Raw genomic sequence first — 17,788 nt, forward strand, 5'->3', positions numbered from 1 at the left:
TTTCCCATGATCTTCTGTGCTTCAATAATTATTTTATATATTCTGCCAGTGAATAAATACAAGGCACGGCTCATAGGTAAAACAAGTTTTATCTATACCTGCAGGGCCACTTCTATTATGAAGAATATACACATATTCTATATTCCTCAAATATAAATAAGAATCAAGAACATAGAGACATCTAGAAATCATATTTGTGTAATATAACAGTAAAAACCAGGGTGGCATATGCCTTATTTATGCTTCAGAATACTAGTAAAATATTTTCCTGCTGCACTCTAGTAGATTAAAAACACAAGCTCAGAGGTGATTTTGCTTAAGGACACATAAATGACTTAAGACTTCAAATTTTTTTACTCCCAATATAATCCTTTTTCCAATTACTTTACCTTTTATTATTTTAACTATGTTACACTTGGATTACTAAATATGCTAAAAACAGGAACTGACAAAAGTGAGACTAGTTAAACAGTACCACTGATGAAAGCAAAAGGTATTTTTCCAACAGAAAGTTGGAAGAATAGTTCCAACTGTCCTCCAGATATGTGCTTTTCTTTTAATTTTCATTGCATGTATCTGCTTATCTCATTTTCTCTTTAGAATTTTACTACTCTTGCCTGGAGTCCAGCCATAGTAGTAGGTAATTCCAAGTGCTAACCTCTTCCTCACACTTCTGACTGGTTTAACTGAAGTAGTGCTAATAATACGTACTAAGCACTCACTGAAATTTCTATGTACCAGGTACTGGGTAACACTTTCTATACCACAAGAGGTTGGAGATATCTCCCAAATTGTTATATTGTAGTATTCTAGAATCCATACCTTTGATGTACACCTCTTGCCATTTACCCACAACTGCAGCAATTTCTTCCATCTTTCAGAACTGAAGTTCTAAAAGGTCCCAACTGTGCTCTTTTTCACATCTGAGCGTTAAATACACAGTAATGTGACTAAGCTGCCACAAAATGTCAAGATTCCTAATGCACTAGATACTACAAAATGTATCAGGCTTCATCACCTCTATCTTCTAAGGTTCTGAGTTTATTTTGTATAAAGAACAGCTCACATCCTGAAATGATGGTACTATGGAGTAAGTACTGGATCGATAAAATCACATTAATTTAATATGCTTGATTTATATCCTACAATTAAAATTCGTCTCTTTCAAACAACTTTAAAGGTAGAAGATAACTATTTCCTACTTAAAATTTTCTGCATATAGCCCACAGGTTTTAAGTGAGTTGAGCACGGATAGCCTGAAGGAGAGAATTCAGTGAGTTTGATTGAGAATTTACACTAAGGCTGATGTCATGGTTTGAGCTACTCATTGTTATACTCCATTCCATAACTCTAAACTTGTGCTCTGTGAACTGAGATAATACACTTAAAATCAGGAACATAAAAAACTTTCTAATACTTAACTGATGACTTCATGTGGTTTCCTATAGACGGCTACAAGTGTAAGATAAGAGAAAAATGATTCAACAGCGGTATTACTGCAAAAATAACTACTGCTATCTCAGACTGTGCCAACAGTACAGTATATTAAAAACAAAAATAAAAAACTGTATTGTGTAATAACCAATCAGCACGCTCAGGCCTACTTTTCATATTATAGGTAGGTGCTGATGAATCTGAATGCGCTTAAACTAAATCTTAGACCTACCGTACCTTCATGGCTGAACTATAAATGTTTAGTTGAGACTTTCGAACTACGTACAGATTAGGACACAATATAGGTTTTTAAAATTTTCAAGACTTTAGTTACAGTTCAGAGGTATGAGACTGACTTTGGGACAAACACTAGGACAAAAACGTAAGTCACAGAATGTAGATGCAATATGACAGTAATTCACCCCAAATCAGAAGACACAGGTTTGCTAATACATTTCCATGCCACTGAACATTTTAAAAGACAGTGAGACAAAGCACTTCTCACTTGGGCAGGAATTTTTACTCTATGACATGCAGACAACTTGAGACGCCTGTCTTCAGCTCGCCTGTTAAATTCTGCACTTCTTTCTGCTATATGCTGGAACTGCTTTTGAGATTAGAAATGGATAGTGGTAGGAGAGGGGACAGGCAGGTAAGAGCAGAGCAGAGCTGAGCTCAAGGCTTCCCTTCTGTAAAATTGCACACTCTTGAACAATGTTCTTCTTGAAAGATGAATTAAGAATTAAGAATAAGAATTTTTATTGGAGTGTGATGATATCTGGGGCTCGGGCCTTCACTGTAAGCCAAAAAATCCATAGCCAGTTTTAGGGGTGAGTCGGGAAATCAAAGAAAATTTTGTGAACAAGAAAGCTAGGAATCCTTTCCCAGAAAAATGTGAATTTATCATATTTTTTTCAAGGCTAAGATATCATAAGCCTTAGGATGCAACGTGATTCCTTCAGCAATTTTTTTCAGGTGAAAACCCAATTCTCATATAAAACATACATTATAAAAATGCATCTGAATTTCAGAAATGTTAAAAAGCTTCAGATATATGCTTTATACATGCAAATGTAAATGAACATGCACACTTTTTGTTATTTCAAAGTTCGTAACTCTCCTCTGAAAATTGATTATGTTTCCCAGATTAAGCAACATTAACCCACTGGGGAAAAAAAAAAATTTCTAAGTCAGGATGTAAGCCTACCTGAGAGGTAGTACCTGGCTATTTGCAATGCTCTCCCACCAAGTGCCTGAAGTACAGGGTAGACCAACGGAACTGCTTTAACCTGAGAACAGCTAATCAGTTCTTCCCTAAGTACTGGGACAAACTCGCAGGCACTGCTCATTGCTGGTAAGGTATTACAGTGTTAGTTAAAAGGAAGAAGCCTAAAAGGCAGATTGCTTGGTTTTTTAATCCTAGTTCTACCTCTTTCTGTATTAACCGTGGGCATTTTACCTTCTTTGTGACTTAATTTACTGAAAGACAAATACTATGTGAAATAGTACTTACATCTTAGGGTTATTACGAACTTCGATTGAGTTTTTTCTTAAAAGCTACTGCTTAAAATAGAACATGGCGTAAGTTAACAATTACCTGTTTTACCGGTTTTTATTCAATATCAAGGTGGTAAGACAGAGATGATAAAGATTTGGATGAACATTAGGACAAAGAATTCTTAATCTTGACAGTCTGATTCTAGGCCCAGAGACTCCCTTTAGCCCAGATAAAAAGAATCCCTCATAGTCCAGTTCTGCTTACTAGTGTAGCATACTAGAGATTAGAAAAAGACTTAAGTTCTTTTTATGGTTTGTTGTTTTTTTTTTTAAAATTTAATTTCACTAACTCTCACAACCTTATATAATCACAAAAAGTAGTTAAAGAAAGAATTAGAAATAGTCTGGTATTTCATGGTTGGTCTACTACTTACCTGAGTTACTACAATGTTACACTCTGCTGCTCGGTCATTCTGGATAAAGTCATCTAGAATGAACTGGGGAACCTGTGTGGTTTTCCCACACCCAGTAGCACCTCTAATAATGACAACTGAATTTTGACTGATTGCTTCCAGAATCTCACTTTCAAATTTCTTCACAGGCAGTAACTCTCTCTCCTGCAAGATCTGCATTAGAAAAGTCACACTTTAGTCAAATTTCTACCAACACATTAGAAGCAACTGTCTTGATCCTTCAAAAAACTTCCATCTCTAGAGGTCGGGAGCAGGGGCTCACGCCTGTAATCCCAGCACTTTGGGAGGCTGAGGATCATGAGGTCAGGAGTTCGAGACCAGTCTTGCCAACATGGTGAAACCCCATCTCTACTAAAAATACAAAAATTAGCCAGCTGTGGTGGCGCGCGCCTGTAATCCCACCTACTCAGGAGGCTGAGGCAGAACGGCTTGAACCCAGGAGGCGGAGGGTACAGTGAGTCGAGATCATGCCACTGTACTCCAGCCTGGGCAACTGAGTGAGACTTTGTCTCGAGAAAACAAACAAACAAACAAAAAAACCAAACTTCCATCTCTTTTTTAGATTTCCATTGGCTTAGTGATAAAATGTTTTTTTCCCCCCCCCAAAAATTTCTCTAATAGAACTGCTTCTTTCCACTAAACTTCTGAAGAATGTATCTTTTGGTGTTGTCCAAAAACTAAATTTTCTCATTGTCCCTGAACATCGCACATGCACTCCTTCTAACATTTTAATTTTTTATTTGGAAAACACAAAGACAAACAACAACAAAAAATCCAACAACAAAAGGAGTTACTGCCCTGAATCTCTCCACTTTTATTAAATTACATTAAGAAGTGAAATTATCTCCCAGGCCCTCAACTCACAGCAACTAACTTCTGGGGTAACTAGGATTAAGCAGTTTGGTACATATCTTTTGATGTGCCCTCCTAAAAAGGGCAAAATGTATTATTCTTTGACTTTTTACCCAAACCTAGAATGTTCTGAAGCTCTGGGCACTACATGTCTAAATAATTCAGACTTACTGCTTGCAAATCATGATCCTGTTCCAACTGGTACATCAATTCATTCTTGAGGTCCATGCTTATTTGCTCTGGAGTAGCCTGTAAAACAAAAAGCCAACATGGTCAAACAAAGCATGTAATTCGGCTTCAAAATAAATCCATTTTTTACCTAGACATACTAATGAAGTATAATCAAGAGTAAAACACAAGAGTCTCATCTCAAAAACAATATTGCACTCACAAAAGCCAGAGGCCCCTCATCAATGTTGCTACTAGTCCAAGGATTCCAGTTGGATTGTGGAGGTGACCAAGGAACCACACCCACTTGGTTTTGTCGCTGAGATGGTTCAAAGTGAGCCAATTTGCCAATGTTGAGTGCAACTGGCACAGAAGGATCTTCAGGCTATTAAAAAATAAGAAAAAAAAAATATGACTTGCTTGTCTACTGAGTGTTTTACGCAAATGTGAACTAAATAGCTTTATGCTTACCGGGGGCAAAATCTCAAGGTTTAGCTCTTGAATGATGTTTTGCAGTTGATGCTCTAAATCTTGAGAGAGGTTTACTTTGTAAGGCTCCACCTACGGAAAAAGGATCACACGTAACAACACTACTCAAATCTACTACAATGGGGCTAAGACTATACAGTCAACACTAAGTCTACAATATTCCTAAACCAACAGTCAGTTCCCTTTAGTGCAAGAACTACTTCAATGGTTATTTGCTCACTGCCTATTATGAACATTATGCCAGACACAGAGATGATTAGCAGGACCATTTTCATTCCCTGAGGTAAGATTCCTTGAAATTAAACTTCTTTAGCCAAATACTAAACAAGAGCTAAATTGAATCTTACGCTATCTCACAAGTCTATTAAATCTAAAGACTCACTGTCTCTCCTTCCTTCTTCTTTGTAAGTCCGGAGTAAGCTTCAACCACTCCAAGATGGTAGAGTTGTCTGACAAGTGACAGGGCACAGGACTGTGCTGCCAGTTTCTTATTTGATCCATGTTCTCGTGCAAAAATCCCTGTAACGTAAGGTCAGGATTATCAGAAAGAAATCACCTAAGTGAAGAAACATCACAAGAAACTATGGGTTTACGTACACAAGCAGCTCTCAAATACAGTGTATGCCATGGGTTCTAGCTAAACAAAAGAAATTGCCCAACAGCTTAGCAACTAAATAACCAACTGTTTTGGTTACGGGCTGATACTAGGACTCATACAAATCAATATTATGAAAGCAAATAACCTATTTCAACAAAGTTGTCACTGTTAAGATCATCGGGCTTAATAGGGGAAGAAAACATAGTTTGAAAAGACAAAGAGTAAAAAATAAACCAGTAAAAGTAATTGGGTCCAGAGTGGTTAACTAGACCAGGATTTGGTAAACTTTTTCCATAAAGGGTCAAATAATAAATATTTTAGGCTTTGCAGGCCATATAGTCTCTTGTCACAACTACTCAACTCTGCCTTTAATGTGTGAAAGCAGTTACTGACAATAGAGTTTGACAAACCACAGGTCTGGGAATGGCTTTACGTTTTTCAGGATTTGTAAAAATAAAACGAAAATAACAATGTGTGACCTGTGAAGTCTAAAATATGAGTGTAGCTATGTTACACAATAAAACAGTTCTTATAAAAACAGGCAGTAAGTTGGATTTGGCCAGCGGGATATAGTTTGCTGACTTCAGCATTAAACTAAAGCTAAGTTACTCATATCCTTAAAGAAAATATTAATAGAAAGTTTCCTCTCCTCCAGTATCATTCAGCTTTAGGAGAGATGAATATAAAGCAAAAGGGTACAAAGATATCTTTCTGCCTAACTAGCCAAATTAACCTTGATAAGTGAGCTGACGTAAGTTAGCCTGCCTTTATCGTCTCTCCCTTAGTATTACCCATCCACTCAAAATAACTCATTTTATATATAAAAATGAAAAAATGTTTTAAGGCCAGGCGCAGTGGCTCACCCCTGTAATCCCAGCACTTTGGGAGGCTGAGGCGGGCGGATCACAAGGTCAGGAGATCGAGACCATCTGGCTAACATGACGAAACCCTGTCCCTACTAAAAAATACAAAATAATTAGCTGGGCGTGGTGACTGGCACCTGTAGTCCCAGCTACTGGGGAGGCTGAGGCAGGAGAATGGGGTGAACCCGGGAGGCGGAGCTTGCAGTGAACCGAGATCACACCACTGCACTCTAGCCTGGGCGACAGAGCAAGACTCCGTTTCAAAAAAAAAAAAGTTTAAAATTCTTTGACGCTGGCAGACTCCTAATCATCTCACTGTGTCTTACCTTTGAAATACTACACTAACACGGTCTGTTTTCACATGCAAACTGGGAGACTTTGCCTCTAATTTATAATTACTAATATTGTAAAATATACCCTAGATGCTATCTTATATCATGTGCTCTTTCAATAATACAGTTTCTGTATATGTGGCTCAAGACTTAAATGTGAAGATTCCTTCTCTATACAAAGACTTGGAATATTGGGTAACAGTAACACTTACTTCTGCCCAGCTGCTTGATATAAATGGTCATTTCTGCAATAAAGCTCCTGTAACAACATATACAAGCAAGGTTAGAAATTTCACTGTTAGAAACTGGCAAATCCAGGTCTCCCAAGTCAGGCAGGCTTTCCAACTGCTTAGGCAAATCACAGAAAAAAAAAAAAATTACCAACATTTATTTCTGCCCAACCCTAGAACAAATGAAGTATATAAACTTCATATAATATACAACATGGCATAACACAACTATAATCAAAGTTGATGAGCCAATTGTTCATGAAAGGAAAACGTTAGGGTATTAGATTTTATATTTACTTACTCTTATTCCAAAGGCTGGAGTCTCAAGAGCTACAACACATTCCATGAAAAGGAATTTTCCGCTTAGCTTGGAGCCAAGAAATAAAGCAGGCCCCAAATGTTTTACATTACAGTTATAATTATTGTAAGATTCCTTTGCATAGGCCACTCAGTAATGACTGCGATCTATTAAGCTAATATACGCAAACACACATGCACATACACTTTGTGCATAATCAATGGCTCCTGAGGCAGAGTTCTCACATCTGCCTGCAGTTGGAAGCAGCCCTGGATGACAAAAAACTTAGCCTATTTTTATCACATTTATTTAAATCAGGTCCTGGAGAATAAAACACATGTTGTAACATTACATCTAAAACTGCTAGCAGAGTCTAAAAAATGAATTTAGGTTTTAGTAAGGGAAAAACTGCCCTTTGAAAACTATGCATTCTGGTCCCTTCACTGCTCAGATACATTCTAACCTAGACTTGGTGGTGTGAATAAAAGGCTGGGTGAGGCTTAAGAAAAAAATAAATGTTAAGACTCCTTCCTATACCTCGTGTGAACTGACCTTCAGGCACAGCGGCTTCAGGGGTCAAAGGCCACTGGCTTTCAGGGGAACAACATCCACCCTTTCATTAATGACATCGATGCCAGTATGTTTCTCAGCCAGGCTTAAAGTCAGCACTCAATCTCATTCTCCTCCACCTAGGGGGAACAGCGACACCAGAAATCAGTTTACAATAGTTTCCCATGTGATTGCTTAGTTCAGCCTAAGCAGCAGCACATGTGTGTATGAACACAGACCTCTGGTGTTGCTGTCTGTTATGCCTTTAAATAAAAGGACATACAAAGAGCAATGCTGTCCTGGCTCCCCCAATTGTCTGTGCCTCCCACATTGTCTTTTCCTGAATTCGTCACTGCTTTGTATCAGAAATCTATGGTAAGATACTGATAACAAAAAATGTCTGCAACGATGAGCTTCAGGCACACTTAGGTATCTTATTGTTCTTAAAGTCACCAAGTGCTACCAAGCCCAATCCGTTCAGAAAGACAAAATATGAAAGAAAACAAATCATCAACAAATGTATCACTCCTTTGCAACCTGAGGGTTTTAAAAGGCTGACACCAGAAATACTTGAGAATTCAGGATTGAACAAAACAGTGGGAGGAAGGGGGAACCATGCTCTAAATATCATTTTGATCAGTGACAAAATTTTGTATTAATAATAATTATTTCAGGGTCGCTAGATGCATCCAAGGGAGAACACTTTGATTTTTGATAAAAATATTTTTAAATATATTTGGATAATTTATTTCATAAGTACGGACAGCAAACTGAATCATTCAAAAAGGTTTCCATTACAACCTCCCCTCCCTTCTAATAAAAATACATCGCTCCCCAGAAAAGTCTAATCCATATGAGCCTTCCTGGGAGTAATAATTACTACACCCTGGAATGCTCTCAGGAAGAACAGCAAGCAGGCTGAGAAACATACTGTTAAAACGACCTCCCTTTATATTCAGTTTTATACATTTAACAGTAAAAAAGTATACCCCACATACAAAGACCAAGGCTGTTCCTTTTCGACCTTACTTAGATAAGCCCTTAAATTTCAATAGGACTCCTAAGAAAGCTGGCAGTTTTCAAGGCTTAAGTGAAATGTGGATGTAGATGCAATACGATGTACTTCTGGGACTCAAAACTTAAGTATCTAACCTGACCCATTAAAGAAATCGTAATGGCCTCTAACAATACCAAGGTGAAAAAAATCACCACCTTTGGCTGGTTTTTAAATCAACTAGGGACAAACTAGCACTTGTGGTTATGACTTTTGCCTCTCAGATTCAAATGAGCATCTCAAATGTCTAGCATGACAAAAAGCAGATTTACGCTGAACTTCTAACACAGCTAAAATTCACACTCATGAAAACCATGGAAACTGCACAATACATATCAGTAATTATTCTTGGGCAAATCAACGTATCTTTTAATAACTCACTTCTAATCCACACAATTAACCAATGTACAAAAATAGATTATATTCAACAGTGAATATCCAAAACCACCTTAACTTACTACAGAAGGAAAAGAACGAAACAAGCAAACCTGTTGTGATCAGGACCCACTTGGGTGTACTTATATTCTCCTTGGATCTTTTCTTTCTGAAAATACTGGTTTAGACGAGCTTTAGCGTTTTCCAAGGTCCAGTTTCCATGAAGCCCAGCATTTAAATCCACTTCTTCTGATTCTAGAGTCTGCAGAATCAATGATAAATTTGGCTGCATTAAGTTTAGTTATACACACTTAAGGCCCAGAAATTTTTAATACCGTCTTTGTACTATCCTTTATAATGCAAAAGCTGTTTTGATAGTTTATAATCCTAGTCAAAAACTGAACCAGAATTAGTTTCTACTGCATCTAAAGGCCCTATAACGCTATTGGTTAATACATTGCGTTTAAATTCTTCCTAAAAAAAAAAAATGACAACTTCTTTGTGCTTGTTTTAACACTCTGAATACATTTAGTGGAAAAATAAGCTATACTACTAAAGACATTTTTTACTCTAAGTGCTCATAAAATAAGGTCCCCTGACATAATTACATTTCCTATAAAGTTGAAGAGGAAACCTTTTTATTATTGCCAAGAAAAAATACTTTTTCCTCCATAGGTAATGTGAATAACAAGAGTAAATGGGTAGTTTAGCTTTATGATGACTTGTGCTAATAAGTAGTCTCGAATAACCTCTTAAAAAATGCACCCAATTACTAACTTGTTAATATCCTAAGCCTTGCTGTTAACTAAGTCCCAAATCACATTCTCAGAGATGTAACTTAGGGTGCTGGCCTTACCGCTTGCACTTCTTGTTCTTCCTTTCTTGAGTAGTAATCCTTCAAGTTGGCTCCTCGGTCCCATGTGGGCCCAGGAACACCATAGCCAGAGGCCCCTACCTCAGAATTATTTTCTGTTAAAAGAAAAAAAATTGTTCTCTTAATGAGTAGTAACTGTAGAAAAATCCTAAATACATTAACTAATTATCCTAATTTATGGCTTGGCATGGTGGCTCACACCTGTAATCCCAGTACTTCTGGAGGCTGAGGAGAGTGGGTCACTTGTGGTCAGGAGTTTGAGACCAGCCTGGCCAAAATAGTGAAACCTCGTCTCTACTAAAAACACAAAAATTAGCCGGGCATGGTGGCATGTGGCTGTAATCACAGCTACTAGAGAGGCTGAGGTGAAACAATCACTTGAACAGGGAGGCAGAGGTTGCAGTGAGCCAACACTGCACCACTGCACTCCATTCTGGGTGACAGAGCGACACTCTGCCTCAAAAAAAAAAAAAAAAAAAAAAAAAAAAGGATTATCCTAATTTATATTTTGACCCTCCATGTTTAGAAATTCATGGTTTCAATTTGGAAAGGAGCCTGAAATGTCCATGGCTTACTTGAAAAGTGTTACATCAATCCCTGAAGTACAGGTTCCGACTACAAATTCTGAGGCTAATATGCAGGGGGAAGCTATCTTAGTAGTGAATGACAGAAGTGGTTGTAACAGGAAATGGCTAATTTAGCATATATTATCAATATAGCTTTGTTTTAAACTTGTTACATATGTAACAACAGATTGAACGATAAAACCATTTCTTTGATAAGTGTGACTCTGAAAAGATAGGTACCTGCTAGGACTAGTGACGGAAATAAGGTAACTATTGATGAAAACGCCAAATAAGTAAAAACAGCAGCTAGCACGATTAACTCTAAGTTTATTACATGCATTTAAAAAAGTTTATCCCTCAAAGCAATCATATGAAGCAAATACTACTGTTATTTAATAAATAACAGATATGAGACTTAAGCAATCTGACCAAAATCCTAGTTAATCTACCGTATGGTAGACATCCCAATACAAGCTATGACTACACACTTAAGTCCTCACTTAACGTCATTGCTAGATTCTTGGAAACGAAGACTTTAAACAATGTTGTAAGAGAATAACATTGAAGGAAACAAAATTATTCTAGGACTGCTGTAAGTCATTCCGCAGTTTCCAAGAACCTACTGAGGATTTACTGCATATAGAATTCGGCAATGGCCAGGATCCACAGGGTAAACAAGTCAACAATATATTTAGTAAGAATAAGGAACAAGAAAAGGCAATTCCTAAGATTCTTTCACCAAATATTCTGGCCTATGCAAAATCTATTTACTCAGAGAAAAATTTAGTAAAAGTTAATGACAGCAAACAACTATGCTGTACCACACGTTCTAAGAAAAAAATAAATGATCTGGTAGTATGTGCAAATTTATGAAGGCCTTGGGTTGTCTCTTAACATCAAGAGTTTACTGCAGTTCTTTCTACCCAAAATGAGAAACAGAGATGGTGATCAAGATTGTATGTATCTTATTCTCCATCATGTGCACGCAATTCAAGTCCCTTACCTGCTTTGAGAGCCAGATGAGGAGGAAGAGGTCCTCCCATGGTTGCTGGTAAATCTCCTTCAGCATTTGCTGTAGTGTCAGGAGTATCAGTAAGTGGGGGAGGAGATGCTACCTGCAAGAGAAAAAGTCAAGGCAGTTGTCAGTGCTTTCGTCTTCACAGAGACTAGTAAATTCTTTTAATATTTAAGAGACCCATGTGTCACACCTCCTTTCTTTGTAATATTAGCATCTTTGTTTAGAGGTTAAGTCTGTGGAGCAGTGCATCTCAAACTGTCTGCAATGAAGAACTGGCTGAATGTTTCCCCTAATCCACTGGGAACAACCTGTCACAATACTGTATTTCTAAATGTCTACTTATTTCTGTACTTACCTCCTCACAAACTGTAACATTTCGAGTAACACTGCTCTGGGGCCCATTTTTAGTGCAGTGTTTACTACTGATTTTAGATAATACCCTTTAAAGCAGTCAAGAAAGTATTTTTCTACTCCATTTCTTAAGTATTTTATTGGTCATTAGTGTTTAATTTTATCAAATGCCTTTTCCAAAGCCTTTATTAAAATGATCACTGAGTAGATATTTTTCTTATAAAGTCATTAATATGCTGTATTAGGAAAGTTTAATTACAGGGTTTTGCCTCAGATGTGCTGTTACATAAAATGTATTAGTTTTCTAAACTAAGGAAAATCCTGAATTCTCAAACCCATCTAACCACATGGGTTCTAGGATAAAGAACTGAGATCTATGTAACCTTTTCCTTAACTAGATGGGATGGACTATTTCTGTTTGCAAAGAACATTTAAAAATTTTACTTATTTTTACTTTGTAATTCAGCAATTTCTGATTTTATCGCTATTAATTTCTTCCTGTTTTATTCTGAGATGAAAGCTTACTAATTCATTCAAAAGGCTGTTTTTTGTGCAATAGTGTAACCAACGTTCTTTTGAATAAATGACTGTTCCTCTTATCATTCCAGAGTTTTGACAGACACTGTTATCTAAATAGTCTATGATCATAATTTAAAATTTTCACTTAGCTCTAAATTCAAATTTCCAATTGTCTATTAGGGTTTTTGGGCCGCTTTGTTACTTTTTCACATTACCACTTTGCTTCTGCCAATATGTGTGTCAGCATTTCTAAAGCTAGGTGTTATTAGTACATTGTGAATTTTTTTCTTTTCTGCTTTCCTCTAGAGAGCTTATACCTTGAAGGATAACCTCCAAGGTTGGGGTTATGGAGACAAAGTAGAACCTACTGAAGGGTCAGCCCTAATAACCAAGGCCCAGAAAAATTCAGTGGGCAGTACTGGCACCAAAATGCTAACTTGTCCTCCTCTACCACCTTGCCACTCCAGGGCCTCAAATTCCTCTCTATCCCACTCTCTATCTACACCAACCTAAAAGAAAATTCCTAACCTATGAGAATTGAGGTGTTTGAGTGATGCAACTTCTATTTTCCAGTGATGGGGAGGATTTCCTAACATTTCAAAATAAATTAAAACAGGTGAGGTATAAAGAGTATTCAAAGTGTCACAGTACATAATCTTGGCTCTGCCTTAGAGTCAGCAATATGAGAAAATACTTTAAGTAGGTTATAAAAATAGCATACACAACATATATTTATCACATTAAAATATACATTTAAATATCTAAACAAAAATACACAGATTTTAGCAACATTGGCAGTGCTATAGTCCATTTATTTCTTTTTCTATTCTCACAATCTGTTCCCACTTAAAAACTTTTTTTTTTTTTTGAGACAGGGTCTTATACCATCACCCAGACTGGAGTGCAATGGTGCAATGACAGATCACTGCAGCCCCAACCTGCTGGGCTCAAGTGATCCTCCCACCTCAGCCTCTGGAGTAGATGGGACTACAGGCAGCCACCACCATTCCCAGCTAATATTTCTATTTTATTTTTGTAGAGATGGGGTCTAGGTTGCTGAGGTTAGACTTGAACTCTTGGACTCAAGTGATTCTTCTGCCTCTATCTCCCAGTGTTGGTATTACAGGTGTGAGCCGCCACGCCATTTTTCTTTTTTTGAGACAGGGTCTGGCTCTGTCACCGAAGCTGGATGATTTAGCCTAGGTAAGAGTCAAGTCCTGATATGTTCATTACAAAAGGACACAAGTATCTGACAGAATACCCAAGCTTGTAGTAGTATTATGTATGAATACTTAAGGATATGGTTGAATACATAAGGATATGGTTCCACATTCTACCAAGAGGAAGATTAAAAAAAATTAAGGCGCAGTCAGAGACAGAAAGATAATTAGAGAATCCAGTGCCACAGAAAACAGAAAAATGTGTTGGGTTGGAGGATGTGATCAATAAAGCTGAACGATGATTAAATTTAAAAAAAAGGGGGGGTATGTGCGTATATTTTACATTGAAAAAAATTTTTTGATATGGCAAAAAACACAAGTTATAATGGGCAAACTGAGAAAAAATATTTGTGACACATCGCAGATAAGGAGTTAATATTGCTAATATATAAACAAACGCAGAGGAAAAGACCAAGAATCCAGTGAAAAAAAGGGGAGATACACGTACAGGCAGTACACAGATATATATATGTAAATGATCCTTAAAGGTCAAAAGATGTTTGACTTCACTCATAATTTTAAAAAGCAAATTAAAAGTATAAGTTATCTAAAACTAGTGATGAGATTATAGACCAAGGTTTCTCAACATTAGCACCACTGACATTTCAACCAGATAATTTGTTGCAGAAAGTTGTTCTGAATACCAGCGTTTTTAACTCCTTGGCTTCTACCCACTAGACGCCATCAGCACACCTCCTTCAAATTCAAACATCTCCAGACATTACCAAATCTCCCATGAGGGGTAAAGTTTATAAAACAATCAGAAAAATCTCAACATTAATTGGATATCTGATCATATTAAGACACTATTCTTAAATTTTTCTTTTAGGTTTGATTATAACACATTTTTTTACAAAAGGATTATTTTAATTAAAAACAAATATTAACAGATGAATAAGATGTCAGGATGCTCCAAAATAATCTAAGAAAGGGGAGCAGTTAGAAATGAATAAAATTGAAAGTGCTGCAGCCAGATGATTGAAACACGGAGTTTCAATATTCTACAACTGTCCACAGCAAAAAAATTTTAAAATACCCTCTACACGCTCACTTTTGGCAAATGCCATGTATTGCATGAAAGGGCAAGTTTCAGATGAAATAAATGATATGAAAAAGGATTTGCCTAGAACGAGGAGGTAAGATGAAGATGGTAGCTGGTAACAGCTTGGTTACATATCCCTGCCCAAATCTCTCGTCCAATTTTAATCCTCAATGTTGGAGGTACGGCCTTAAGAGTAGTAACTGGATCACGAGGTGGGTTTCTCACGCATGGTTTAGTGCCACTCTCCTTGGTACTGCTATCCTAGCAACATCGAGTGCGTTCTCTTGACATCTGGTCATCTAAAAGTGTGTGGCATCTTCCCCTTTACTTTCTCTTGCTCCTGGACATCCCTGCTTCCCCCCTTCACCTTCTGCCATCATTCTAAGTTTCCTGAGGTCTCTTCAGAATCCAAGCAGACTCCAGTACCATGCCTCCTGCAAAGCCTGCAGAATTGTGAGCCAATTAAATCGCTGCTCTTTATAAAGTATGCAGTCTTAGGTATTTCTTTATAGCAATGCAAGAATGGACTATGGGGTTAAAAGTAGAAATGGCTTGTTATAATTTCTTCCCCCAAATTCATCCATTCATTTATTCAGCCAACCAAAAAACATTCAAGGGTCTGCTATAGACCAGGAACCATTCTAAATGTTGGGGACAGAGCAACGAACAAAAACAAAAAAAACCCTGCCCTCATGAACTTCTTCTCATACAATCAAACAAAAATAAATTACGTTGGAACAAGGTTTCTCATCTTGGTGACATTTTAGGCTGGTTAATTCTTTGTTCTAGGAGGCTGTCAAGTGCACTGTTGGTTATTAGCAGCATCTCTGGCCTTCGCCTTCTAGATGTCAGTGGCCCCCTCCAATTACAACAAAAATACCTCCAAACATTGCCAAACGTTCCTTGGGGGGACAAAATTTTCTTCAGTTGAGAAACACTGAGTTAAAAAAAGTAAGTGTTATGGAGAAAAATGAAGCACTGAAGGAGTTTAGGAAGTAATCTGAGGATGACAGTAAATTTATAATATAAAATAGGACAGCTGGGGAAGAGTACTTCAGGTAGAAGAAACAGGTATAAAAGTTTTGAGGCAGAAAGATAAGGGCATATTTGAAGACCTATTAAGAAGTACAGTGTAGCTGGAACAGAGGAAGTAAGGAAGAAAAGTAGGAAATCCACGGAGCATTTAATAGAAAACATCTGAGCCATGTTAAAACACTAATAAAAAAATGACATATGAGATTACTTCTGGTTGAGGCCAAATAAGTTCCTGTAAGACTGACCCTCCTGCAAATAACAAACTTTAGGGGGAAAAAATACAAACACACATACAACACACCAGAACTATGTGCAGGCAATAAAAAAATAACCAAAAAATAGTAGGTAGATTCTTGAGAGAAGTTAAAATGGGGAAGCATGGAGTATCAAAGGTCTACTTCCAGCTTATTTGTAGCTTTTAGCCTGAGGGAAGCCATCCCAGGCAGCTAAAACTCCAATGAAACCATCTTTTTGGCCTGAAGAATCAGAATTAGAGTTCAGGAAAAGCAAAGCTGCTAGAAAGTGAGGGAATGCTGGAAAGGAAACAGCCAGAGAGGAGGAGCCCCAAATTCTTTATATGAAATCTCTGGCTAGTCCTTGAAAACCACACATGTACAGGGCAGATTCCAAAGGAGACCTGAAGGGCTCTTCCATGGCTGTCCTATTTAAATAATCAGAAAACTGAGATGAGATTTGAGTTAACACCCAAAAGATAGCACTTGTAGTTTGAGTTCGATCAAATTAAATGCCTGATTAAAAAGAAAACACAACCACCACATCAATGCTCTCTGGAGGAGTATAACACTATTCAGAGTCTCCACAGCATAATATTCCAATGCCCAGGATACAGTCCAAAATTATTTGATACACAAAAAGGAAAATGTGATCCAACCTCAAGAAAATATACCTATCAATAGAATCTAACCCTGAGATGACTTAGATGTTAACAGTAGTAGGCAAGGATTTTAAGGCAGCTATTAGAATTAAGCTTCATGACATAAAAGAAATCCATATTTATATTACAAACATACACTTATAATGAATGAAAACATAAGCCACCAGAGAAATAAAACATAAAAAAAGAACAAGCTGGAGATTTTTAAAAGTGAAAATGGTAGTGTCTGAAATACATTGGATGGGCTTAGCAAAATGGAAGGGACAGAAAAAAAACAATCACAGAATCTGAAGATAATCAATAAAAATTATTCAATTTGAAGAAGAGTGGAAAAAATGATACGAAAGAAAAAAAGAAAGAGAGCCTCAGGGAGCTGTGGGATATCAAAAGTCTTAAATATAAACCCCAAGAGGAAAGAAGAAAAAATAAAACAAAAAATATCTTAAATAATAGCCAAGTCTCTCAAATTTGGTGAAATACATGTATCTATGGATTCAAGAATCTCAACAAACCTTGAACAAGCGCGCACATACAAAAAAAACTCATGCCCAGTCACAACATAAGTCAAACTACTAAAAACCAAAAATAACAGGAAAAGATATTAAAAACAGAGACCACCACATTACATATAGGAGAGAATGATTCGATTTTAGCTGACTTCTTACAGAAAACAGGAAGTAGACAATGTCATATTATCTTTAAAGCATATCTGGTCTCTGGCCAGGCGCAGTGGCTCACGCCTGTAATCCCAGCATTCTGGGAGGCTGAGGCAGGCAGATAACCTGAGATTGGGAGTTGGAGACCAGCCTGACCAAGACGGAGAAACCCCATCACTATTAAAAATACAAAATTGCCGGGCGCGGTGGCTCAAGCCTGTAATCCCAGCACTTTGGGAGGCTGAGACGGGCGGATCACGAGGTCAGGAGATCGAGACCATCCTGGCTGACACGGTGAAACCCCGTCTCTACTAAAAAATACGAAAACTTAGCCGGGCGAGGTGGCGGGCGCCTGTAGTCCCAGCTAATCGGGAGGCTGAGGCAGGAGAATGTCGTAAAC

General features: G+C 37.4%; 1 protein-coding gene across 3 annotated transcripts in view; it reads right to left on the reverse strand.

Moving 5' to 3' along the window:
* Nucleotides 1–17,788, reverse strand: part of DHX9 (DExH-box helicase 9) — a 48,598-nt gene that overhangs the window by 22,817 nt on the left and 7,993 nt on the right. For 2 of the 3 annotated variants that reach the window (XM_025368297.1, XM_025368289.1), the window contains exons 4-12: nucleotides 11,656–11,767; nucleotides 10,069–10,181; nucleotides 9,326–9,474; nucleotides 6,919–6,965; nucleotides 5,296–5,432; nucleotides 4,896–4,985; nucleotides 4,648–4,809; nucleotides 4,428–4,505; nucleotides 3,366–3,557 (exon numbers count right to left, since the gene is read on the reverse strand). In XM_025368297.1, coding sequence (XP_025224082.1) covers nucleotides 3,366–3,557; nucleotides 4,428–4,505; nucleotides 4,648–4,809; nucleotides 4,896–4,985; nucleotides 5,296–5,432; nucleotides 6,919–6,965; nucleotides 9,326–9,474; nucleotides 10,069–10,181; nucleotides 11,656–11,767 — 1,080 coding nt within the window. Of the gene's footprint in view, nucleotides 1–3,365; nucleotides 3,558–4,427; nucleotides 4,506–4,647; nucleotides 4,810–4,895; nucleotides 4,986–5,295; nucleotides 5,433–6,918; nucleotides 6,966–7,786; nucleotides 7,924–9,325; nucleotides 9,475–10,068; nucleotides 10,182–11,655; nucleotides 11,768–17,788 lie in introns of all 3 variants that reach the window. The other variant, XM_025368306.1, reaches the window with a different exon arrangement.

Source organism: Theropithecus gelada, chromosome 1 (assembly GCF_003255815.1).
Source record: "Theropithecus gelada isolate Dixy chromosome 1, Tgel_1.0, whole genome shotgun sequence".
In the NCBI taxonomy this organism is placed as follows: Eukaryota; Metazoa; Chordata; class Mammalia; order Primates; family Cercopithecidae; genus Theropithecus; species Theropithecus gelada.